At 42.9% G+C, this 10,957-nt stretch overlaps 1 protein-coding gene across 1 annotated transcript in view; it reads right to left on the bottom strand.

The window, feature by feature from the left end:
• Nucleotides 1-10,957, bottom strand: part of LOC109079301 (fibrillin-2-like) — a 140,049-nt gene that overhangs the window by 79,049 nt on the left and 50,043 nt on the right. Inside the window, exons 33-34 of the mRNA XM_042731953.1 lie at nucleotides 272-394; nucleotides 21-146 (exon numbers count right to left, since the gene is read on the bottom strand). Coding sequence (XP_042587887.1) covers nucleotides 21-146; nucleotides 272-394 — 249 coding nt within the window. The remainder of the gene's footprint in view (nucleotides 1-20; nucleotides 147-271; nucleotides 395-10,957) is intronic.

Raw genomic sequence — 10,957 nt, 5'->3', positions numbered from 1 at the left:
GTGTGTGTGTGTGTGCACACCTTGACAGGTTTTGCTGTTTGGAGTGTGTGTGAAGCCCATCTCACATTCACATCGATAGCTGCCAGGAACATTGAGACACTGCCCATTTTCACACAGATCCACATCTTCAGCACACTCATCCATATCTGCAGGACATCCAGATGCCAGTGAATGATGGTTTGTATGTTTGCATGGTGTATGATGGAACCATGTTGGTGTGGATGGACAGACTCAGCAGAGAGATAGACAGACAGAAGATTGAATGACAGACCTGAGCAGGTGAATCCGTCTCCAGTAAAGCCGTCTGAACATCTACAGTGGTACGAACCTGCTGTGTTCACACACTCAGCATCAGTGCTGCAGACATGAGTCCTGTCACTGCACTCATCCACATCTGCACATTAAAATACATATTCAACAATCTACAAAACAATGTTACCTTAAAAAAAAGGCATGATTTAACCACTGATTTGACTGGAAATTTATACATGCATATTGTGCTGTGCATTTTGTAAATCATTTATTTAGATTAAATTTACAATGTTAAAGGGACATTTCACCCAAAAACTAGAATTTTGTCATCATTTACTCTCATGTCATTCATCATTTACTCTCATGTCATTCCAAACCTGTATATGTTTCTTTCTGTACAAGTTAAACACAAAAGAAGATATTTTGAAGAACCAAACGTTTGCTGACTTCCATAATAGGGAAAGAAATACTATGGAAATCAATGGGGGCCAACAACGGCACCAGGATTCTTCAAAATATCATATAGGTAAATGATGACAAAATCTTCATTTTTGGATGAACTATTCCTTTAATGTCACACTCATTAACATCTGGATTAAAGCATGAAAGATTGCACTACATATCAATACGGCTACACGCACACATATCCCCTTACCCTAACTCTTACCCCTGTTCTTACACCCCTCACACAAAAAATTTCTGCTGTTTTAGATTTTCCAAAAAAAAAAAAAAAAAAAAATGTTTCAATACATTTTCTATATATATATATATATATATATATATATATTTATTAATACATTTGGTTAATAACGCTTATGGAAATAAATGATTTACTAAATAAAAAACTAAAAAAACTATAGGTAACTACAAATTACCCATGGTTTTGTTACATTAACCATGTTATTTGTAGTAAAATTGTGGTTCCCTTTCAGTCAGTCACGGTCAATGTTACGTCAGACGAAATTGGGATCTCGCTAGAGAGACAAATTGCCTTCGAGTGTTAACAAAAAAAAAAAAGCCAATGAATGTTGTCGCGCAAGATTTGTATTGCGCACCCCGCCCCGCAGCGTGGGTATATTAGGAGAGTGCGTGCAGTCGCACATTCAGCTTTTCCTTTAGGAGTCGTGCCTTTCAGCTTCCTGAGCAGAGTGTCGTCAAGACAGCCTTTTGACGAGTGTTGGTGTTACGGCGCGTCAGCGGGGGTTGCCTTTTGTGGTGGGTTTGCCAGTGCTGCTTGTTTTTTTCAGTTTTGTGGTGATTCTGATTCTGCTGTTGGGCTGTTAATCATTTTGGTGGCTTTTTTTTTCTTGGTTGGAAGAGCATTTAATATGAGAGCTCCACGAGTGACGGGGCGTCTTTTTAAAGATGTCTTTCCACTCGTGCGTTTCTGGATGTGGTCGCTTCCTGGCTCCATCTGATGGTCACGATCGCTGCATCTCGTGCCTGGACCTCGAGCATGCTGACACAAGGAGAACATGACCATCGCGATGTTGCGATCAAGGCTTCTCTTCGTCAAACGGGGAGGAGTCCCCCTCACCATGCCCCGTTTTAGTTCCTCCTTCAAGAGGAGGGCTACTTCGGTTCATGGCCAGGGTGATCTGAGGGTCACAGTGAGGGCCCCTCACTCCTCCAGTGCATTGTACCGCGATGTGGATGCTGAGGCCTCGGTCAGGGCGGGGCCCAGCACTTCATCCGACCCACCAACAGATGACCTGATGTCGATCACTGCAATGGGGGACGAGCTAGGCTCTGGAGATTAAGATTCGGCTGCGTTGCCTCCTTCTGGGAGAGCGGCGTTGTCCGAGTCAGATCCAGAGCTAACTGCTATGCTTGCCCAGGCCGCCGAGAGAGCGTCGGGCTGCCATGGGAGTCCCCTCCATCTCCCTAACATTCAAGGCTGGATGATTGGTTCTTGGGGGTGCCACAAGCCGATCTTCATCGCTGACCTCCGGTTCCATTCTTCCCGGAAGTGCATGAGGAGGTTACTAGGTCCTGGAGGGCACCTTTTTCTGCCCGAAACAGATCTAGTGCCTCCTCCGTCCTCACTACCCTCAACAGCGGAGCAGCTAAGGGGTATGTGGAGATCCCCCCCAGTTGAACGCGCTATTGCGATGCAGCTTTGCCCACAAAGTGCTGCTGCCTGGCGGGGTAATCTCTGCCTCCCGTCCAGGGCCTGTAAGTTCTCGTCGGCACTGACGGCCAAGGCTTACGGAGCTGCTGGACAGGCCGCCTCTGCCCTGCACACCATGGCCCTCCTGCAGGTCTACCAGGCCAAGGCGTTAAAGCAGCTGCACGAGGGTAGTTCTGACCCAGGTGTCAGGTGATGCAGGAGCTGCGCACTGCGATGGACCTTGCCCTACAGGCGACGAAAGTCACAGTGTGGTCCCTGGGTCAGACGATGTCCACACTAGTGGTCCAGGAACGCCACCTTTGGCTTACCCTGGCAGATATGAGGGAGTCCGACAAGCACCGCTTCTTGGACTCTCCGACCTCCCAGGCTGGCCTCTTCAGCAATGCGGTGGAGAGCTTCGCCCAACAGTTCTCCACCACGCAGAAGCAGACGGAGGCGATCAAGCACATCCTGCCCCGGCGGCCCGCTGCTGCCATCACCCAGCCACCGGCCGCAGCCCCTCTGCCTGCTCATCACCGAAGGTGCCCTCCTGCTGCCTACACCTTCGCTCCCAGGCCGGCCTATATGAACTGAGAGAATCAGGGGGGTGTGATTGGCTCTGGGAACGTAGGAAAGACCTGGTGGACACACTGGCAGAGCTGGCTCTGAGACATTAGAGGAGGTAAGGGAGTCTTCAAGGGACCTCTGAATGGGAGTTACAAACAGTTTGGGAGGAAGGATGGGTTCAGGAGGTACAGACAAATCATTGGGAGCATGAAGACAAGAGAGAGCATCTGGGTCTACATTCTTGACCCTGGTTTAATCGCTGTGTTTACATTAGATACTGAAGGTTCTTTTGAGCTGTAATAACAGTAAAGGGGTGTTTGGAGCTGTCCAACCAATGCCTCCATTATTCTAAGACAAGCCTAATAGCCAGCAGTGCCCAGTTGCCACTGTCATCATTTCTTTCTGTCAGAGTGAGTTTCTTGGAAGAGTCGGCACATGGATGGAGTACAGCTGGAGTCCTCTGCTGCTGAGAAAGCACTGCTCTTACTCCAGTGGTGGAGGCATCCACTTCAACAAAGAAGGGTTAGTCAAGATTGGGATGAACAAAGAGCGGTGAAAACATTTTTGAAAGTATTCATGGCCTGAGCTGCAGTAGAGTTCCAGGACAGAATCTTGGGCCTATTCTTAAGGAGGCTGTTCGATGGACTGGTTATGGCACTTAAATTCTTGATGAAATGTCGGTAAAAGTTGGTGAATTCTAGGAATCTCTGGAGTTCTTTGATGGTGGCAGGAGTGGGCCAATTCTGTTCAGCTGCCACCTTCCCCTCATCCATCTGGTTCTGTTCTTGCTGATGTTATATCCAAGAAATTTAATAGAAGATTGGTGGAATGTGCACTTTTCAGCCAGCCTTTCAAATAGAGATGGAATTCCCAGAAACATTGGAGGACCTTTGAAACGTGCAGGCGATGTTCAACCATGGTCCGGAATACAAGATTTCATCTATGTACACAAGCACAAATTTGTGGGGGTACTCCCAGAGCACCTCAAGCATGGAATCCTGGAATACAGAAGGTCATTGGCACAGTCCTACTGCTGATGTGGAGGAAGGTGTAAAGCTCATTTGGGACAGAAGGCATCACTGAAGTAAGCATAGCATGGTGGTGTATCCACAGATTTTGTTCAGATTTTCAGTTGAAGTAGAGTTGACAGGTAATACTCTCACAGGATGATGAAGGACACTTGGAAGTATAGGAAATCATTCAAGAAAAACAGTTGTCACCCAACTTTAGGACCCGCTCCTGTCGACCAAGACAGTACTCAGTTGTGTTGAACGAACCATGGGCGCCCAAGGATGATGTCTGTGATGGATTCATGATGGAGGAGGCCAGCTGAGCAGCCTTTCTGCTACTGACTAAACCTGGTAGGTTGATTTTGGTAGGTTTTCTTTGGAGTTAGAGCTGGCATCAGAGTTCTCCCGATATGAAGTTCCTGAGTGACCCAGAGTCGAGTAGGGTGAGTACTGAAAGAGATTACAGCCAGTAAGGTTGACTTTTAGTAGTGAGTGGAGTAGAATGAGAACTGGGAGTACACAGGGAATTCACCATGGGTCAAGAAGGACGGATAGGGCAGGCTGAGATGAGATGTCCTTTCGCACCACAGTACAAGCAAAGACCCTGGGTCAGTCATCGTTGTTGCTCAGTCAAGTCAAGTCACCTTTATTTATATAGTGCTTTTAACAATACAGATTGTGTCAAAGCAACTGAACAGCATTAATTAGAAAAATAGTTTGCCAAAAACTCCGGTGACAGAAACCAGGCTCAGTCGGGGGGCCAGTTCTCCTCTGGCCAGATGAAACCAGCAATTCAATTCTAGGCTGCAGCAAGTCACATTGTGTAGAGGACTCAACTGGTTCCTGTGGTCTTGTCCTCGTGGCCGTCTGAGACAAGGGGTCTCATTCATGAAACATTCGTAAATATACAAGTAAATATGTGAGTGATTTGTGCGTAAAGAGACCTTCCCGAAGACTCTTCTCCTGATTCACAAATACTTCGTAAACGTCAGATGTGATAGTGAAATATGTGTGTGTGGTTTATGAATTCCAATCAGTCGTAAATGGGACAAGCGTGCACGCTCATTCTCAATTACCATAAATCCCGCCCATTAAATCCGACTGACAAGTATATATGGGCATCATATTATGACACCAAATGAAGGATTTCAACATGTCTTCTCAAAAAGCGAATAAAAAAATTTCTCAGATGCAGAAATTGAAGTTTTATTATCAGAAGTTCATTCAAAAATGCCACATTTTAGCTTCATGCGTATATAGTGGCGTAGCAGGTCTTAAAAAAAAGGAAGCTTGGCAGCATACTACAGATGCTGTTAATGTGTTTCATCTGTTATCGAACAGTCCCAGAAGTGAAAAGAAAATGGTTCAACATGAAGCTTGACTGCAAAAAACATGAGACCACTAAAGTGGCAACCGGATCCGTTCATCTTACGGCCCCTGAAACCGTATATCCAGCAGCATCCCGCAGTGTTGCCTCTGCACAGAAGACAGCTTTAAGTCAGGAAGTGCTGGATAAGCAAGACAAAATTTGTCAAGCTGTGCTGGCAATAAATTAAATTTTATTTAACATTAAAGAAATAAATGTAAGCCTACAGAGAAATATGTGATGCTATTAAACATAAGAAATAAAGTTTACTGGAACTATTTGTGCGCTTGCTTTTTAATGCATACATACTCTTAGCAAACTTAGAATTTAGTTCCTGTCGCTGTTGCAATTGCAGCAGGAGGTATGTCTATGTGTTGAATAGGCACCTGGAGGCACTATACCATGACGGTCTAATTATATCCTCTGGGTCTGGCAGACCATGTTCCATGGCAATGTTGTGTAGAACAGAGCACGCCATATTATTTTTGCAAACCTTTTCTGTTCTGTATAACATGTGTAACCACCTGATTTGTGCACAACACCGCCAGCGACCCCTTTAAGATACTGTTTGTGCGTTCACTAAAACCCCCTCCCCCTGACCGAGATTTTGCGTGTGCGTCATGTATGCCATCACTTGCCCGCTTGGGGATTTATCAGATGGGGTCATAAGCCATGGTGATCAGGGGATAACCATTGTTACCTGAGTGTAGGGCATATTACTTTGGCATATTTTTTGCTCATTATGATTTTTTTTTTGCGTTGATACCTGAAACGTGTGAAATCCAAAGCCTATTTTACCTCATGAATAAGAGTTTAGCTTCAAATGTCAGACTGTTTGGATTTGGCCCGAATGCCGGACATAAGCCCATCTGAACCTATGATTTGCTTTAAACTTATTTTAAATTATTTTGGGTTTTTTTAATGTTTGTTGTGTTGTTTATAAAGCCTATATTATTATAATACTGCAACTAGAAAAAAAAAAACGTTTCTGTTCGACAAAGCTTTAAGTTGGCTTGCGAAAGCCTGACCAGAAAGTTTGAAGAAGTTTAAAGAAGTTAGAAAGTTTAACGTCTTTAAAGTTAGATTGCTAGATTAGTTGAAAGAAAGGAAGATATATGAGTTAGGAAAGATGATAGATTAGTAGAAAGACTGATAGTTCAAAGAATGATAGGTAGATTAGAAAGAAGATTTCATTGAGAAAGAAAGAAAGTACAAGAAGACAAGAAAGAAAGAAAAAGAAAGGAATTGATCTTTCAAGCTGTTGATGGAATCCGGGGTTGAGCATCAGTCCAAAGAGTGAATAAAAGTGTTCAATCCATTAAAAAAAAAATAGCTGATTAGCATGTTCGCTAGATGTTTCTAGATGATTAAACATGTGCTAGCATAATTAGCATGTTTTAGCATGATTTGGTGGACACACTGGCAGAGCTGGCTCTGAGACATTAGAGAGTAAGGGAGTCTTCAAGGGACCTCTGAATGGGAGTTACAACAGTTTGGGAGGAAGGATGGGGTTCAGGAGGTACAGACAAATCATGGGAGCATGAAGACAAGAGAGAGCATCTGGGTTTACATTCTTGACCCTGGTTTAATCTCTTGCCATCCTGAAGATACTCAAGGTTCTTTTTGAAGCTGTAATAACAGTAAAGGGGTGTTTTGGAGCTGTCCAACCAATGCCTCCATTATTCTAAGACAAGCCTAATAGCCAGCAGTGCCCAGTTTTGCCACTGTCATCATTTCTTTCTGTCAGAGTGAGTTTCTTGGAAGAGTCCGGCACATGGATGGAGTACAGCTGGAGTCCTCTGCTGCGAGAAAGCACTGCTCTTACTCCAGTGGTGGAGGCATCCACGTTCAACAAAGAAGGGTTAGTCAAGATTGGGATGAACAAAGAGCGGTGAAAACATTTTTTGAAAGTATTCATGGCCTGAGCTGCAGTAGAGTTCCAGGGACAGAATCTTGGGCCTATTCTTAAGGAGGCTGTTCAATGGACTGGTTATGGCACTTAAATTCTTGATGAAATGTCGTAAAAAGTTGGTGAATTCTAGGAATCTCTGGAGTTCTTTTGATGGTGGCAGGAGTGGGCCAATTCTGTTCAGCTGCCACCTTCCCCTCATTCATCTGGTTCTGTTCTTGCTGATGTTATATCCAAGAAATTTAATAGAAGATTGGTGGAATGTGCACTTTTCAGCCAGCCTTCAAATAGAGATGGAATTCCCAGAAACATTGGAGGACCTTTGAAACGTGCAGGCGATGTTCAACCATGGTCCGGAATACAAGATTTCATCTATGTACACAAGCACAAATTTGTGGGGGTACTCCCAGAGCACCTCAAGCATGGAATCCTGGAATACAGAAGGTCATTGGCACAGTCCTACTGCTGATGTGGAGGAAGGTGTAAGCTCATTTGGGACAGAAGGCATCACTGAAGTAAGCATAGCATGGTGGTGTATCCACAGATTTTGTTCAGATTTTCAGTTGAAGTAGAGTTGACAGGTAATACTCTCACAGGATGATGAAGGACACTTGGAAGTATAGGAAATCATTCAAGGAAACAGTTGTCACCCCAACTTTAGGACTGCTCCTGTCGACCAAGACAGTACTCAGTTGTGTTGAACGAACCATGGGCGCCCCAAGGGATGATGTCTGTGATGGATTCATGATGGAGGAGGCCAGCTGAGCAGCCTTTCTGCTACTGACTAAACCTGGTAGGTTGATTTTGGTAGGTTTTCTTTGGAGTTAAAGCTGGCATCAGAGTTCTCCCGATAAGAAGTTCCTGAGTGACCCAGAGTCGAGTAGGGTGAGTACTGAAAGAGATTACAGCCAGTAAGGTTGACTTTTAGTGGTGAGTGGAGTAGAATGATAGAACTGGGAGTACACAGGGAATTCACCATGGGTCAAGAAGGACGGATAGGGCAGGCTGAGATGAGATGTCCTTTCGCACCACAGTACAAGCAAAGACCCTGGGTCAGTCATCGTTGTTGCTCAGTTAAGTCAAGTCACCTTTATTTATATAGTGCTTTTAACAATACAGATTGTGTCAAAGCAACTGAACAGCATTAATTAGAAAAATAGTTTGCCAAAACTCCGGTGACAGAAACCAGGCTCAGTCGGGGGGCCAGTTCTCCTCTGGCCAGATGAAACCAGCAATTCAATTCTAGGCTGCAGCAAGTCACATTGTGTAGAGGACTCAACTGGGTTCCTGTGGTCTTGTCCTCGTGGCCGTCTGAGACAAGGGGTCTCATTCATGAAACATTCGTAAATATACAAGTAAATATGTGAGTGATTTGTGCGTAAAGAGACCTTCCCGAAGACTCTTCTCCTGATTCACAAATACTTCGTAAATGTCAGATGTGATAGTGAAATATGTGTGTGTGTTTTATGAATTCCAATCAGTCGTAAATGGGACATGCATGCACGCTTATTCTCAATTACCATAAATCCCGCCCATTAAATCCGACTGACAACTATATGAGCATCATATTATGACACCAAATGAAGGATTTCAACATGTCTTCTCAAAAGCGAATAAAAAAAATTCTCAGATGCAGAAATTTAAGTTTTATTATCAGAAGTTCATTCAAAACGCCACATTTTAGCTTCATGCGTATATAGTGGCGTATCAGGTCTTAAAAAAAAGGAAGCTTGGCAGCATACTACAGATGCTGTTAATGTAGTTTCATCTGTTAATCGAACAGTCCCAGAAGTGAAAAGAAAATGGTTCAACATGAAGCTTGACTGCAAAAAACATGAGACCACTAAAGTGGCAAGCGGATCCGTTCATCTTACGGCCCCTGAACCGGTATATCCAGCAGCATCCCGCAGTGTTGCCTCTGCACAGAAGACAGCTTTAAGTCAGGAAGTGCTGGATAAGCAAGACAAAAATTTGTCAAGCTGTGCTGGCAATAAATTAAATTTATTTAACATTAAAAGAAATAAATGTAAGCCTACGAGAAATATGTGATGCTATTAAACATAAGAAATAAAGTTTACTGAAACTGTTTTGTGCGCTTGCTTTTTAATGAATACATACTCTTAGAAACATAGAATTAGTTCCTGTCGCTTTGCAATTGCAGCAAGAGGTATGTCTATGTGTCGAATAGGCAACCTTGGAGGCACTATACCATGATCAGGTCTAATTATATCCTCTGGGTCTGGCAGACCATGTTCCATGGCAATGTTGTGTAGAACAGAGCAGGCCAATATTATTTTGCAAACCTTTTCTGTTCTGTATAACAGTGTACCACCTGATGTGTGCAAACACCGCCAGCGCCCCTTTAAGATACTTTTTGTGCGTTCAATAACTGACCGAGATTTTGCGTGTGCGTCATTGTATGCCATCTCTTGCCGGCTTTGGGGATTTATCAATGGGGTCATAAGCCATGGCGTCAGGGGATAACCATTGTTACCTGAGTGTAGGGCATATTACTATGGCATATTTTTGCTCATTATGATTTTGCGTGTGTTTTTTTTGATCTGATACTGAAACGTGTGAAATCCAAAGCCTATTTTACCTCATGAATAAGAGTTTAGCTTCAAATGGGCAACATGTTTGGATTTGTCCCGAATGCGAGACATAAGCCCAACCTTACCTTATGTATTGCTTTAAATTATTTTGTTTATGGTTGTTGTTGTTGTTTATAAGCCTATATTATTATATACTGCAACTAGAAAAAAAAGTTTGTTGAGACAAACTTTAAGTTGGCTTGAGAAAGCCTGACCAGAAAGTTTGAAGAAGTTTAAAGAAGTTAGAAGTTTAAAGTAGTTTAAAGTTAGATTGATAGATTAGTTGAAAGAAAGAAAGATATATTAGTTAGAAAGAATGATAGATTAGTTAGAAAGAATGATTAGTTCAAAAGAATGATAGGTAGATTAGAAAGAAAGATTCATTAGAAAGAAAGAAAGAAAGAAAGAAAAAGAAAGAAATTGATCTTTCAAGCTGTTTGATGGCACTCAGCGGGTTGCATGCATCAGTCCAAAAGAAGTGAAATAAAAAGTGTCAATCCATTAAAAAAATAGCATGATTAGCATGTTGCTAGCATGTTTCTAGCATGATTAGCATGTTGCTAGCATAATTAGCATGTTGCTAGCATGATTAACATGCTGCTAGCATGTTGCTAGCATGTTTCTAGCATGATAAGCATGTTGTTAGCATGTCGCTTACATGTTTCTAGCATGATTAGCATGTGACTAGCATGTTGCTACCATGTCGCTAACATGTTTCTAGCATTATTAGCATTTTGCTAGCATGTTTCTAGCATGATTAGCATGTTGCTAGCATGTTTCTAACATGATTTGCATGTTGCTAATATGTTTCTAGATTGGTTTGTTTGTTGCTAGTGTTTTGTTTGTTTTTTTCTTTTTTGATTATCATGTTGCTAGTATGTCACTAACATGTTTCTAGCATGATTAGCATGCGACTAGCATGTTGCTAGCGTGTCGCTAACATGTTTTTAGCATTATTAGCATGTTGCTAGCATGTTTCTAGCATTATTAGCATGTTGCTAGCATGTTTCTAGCATGATTAGCATGTTGCTAACATGTTTCTAGCATGATTAGCATACGACTAGCATGTTGTTAGCATTTTTCTAGCATGATTAGCATGCTGCCAGCATGTTTCTAGCATGATTAGCATGCGACTAGCATGTTGCTAACATG

The sequence above is a fragment of the Cyprinus carpio genome, chromosome B10, assembly GCF_018340385.1.
Source record: "Cyprinus carpio isolate SPL01 chromosome B10, ASM1834038v1, whole genome shotgun sequence".
Classification (NCBI taxonomy): Eukaryota; Metazoa; Chordata; class Actinopteri; order Cypriniformes; family Cyprinidae; genus Cyprinus; species Cyprinus carpio.
The sequence above is the reverse complement of the archived record's forward strand: the minus strand, read 5'-3'. Positions and strand labels throughout refer to the sequence as shown.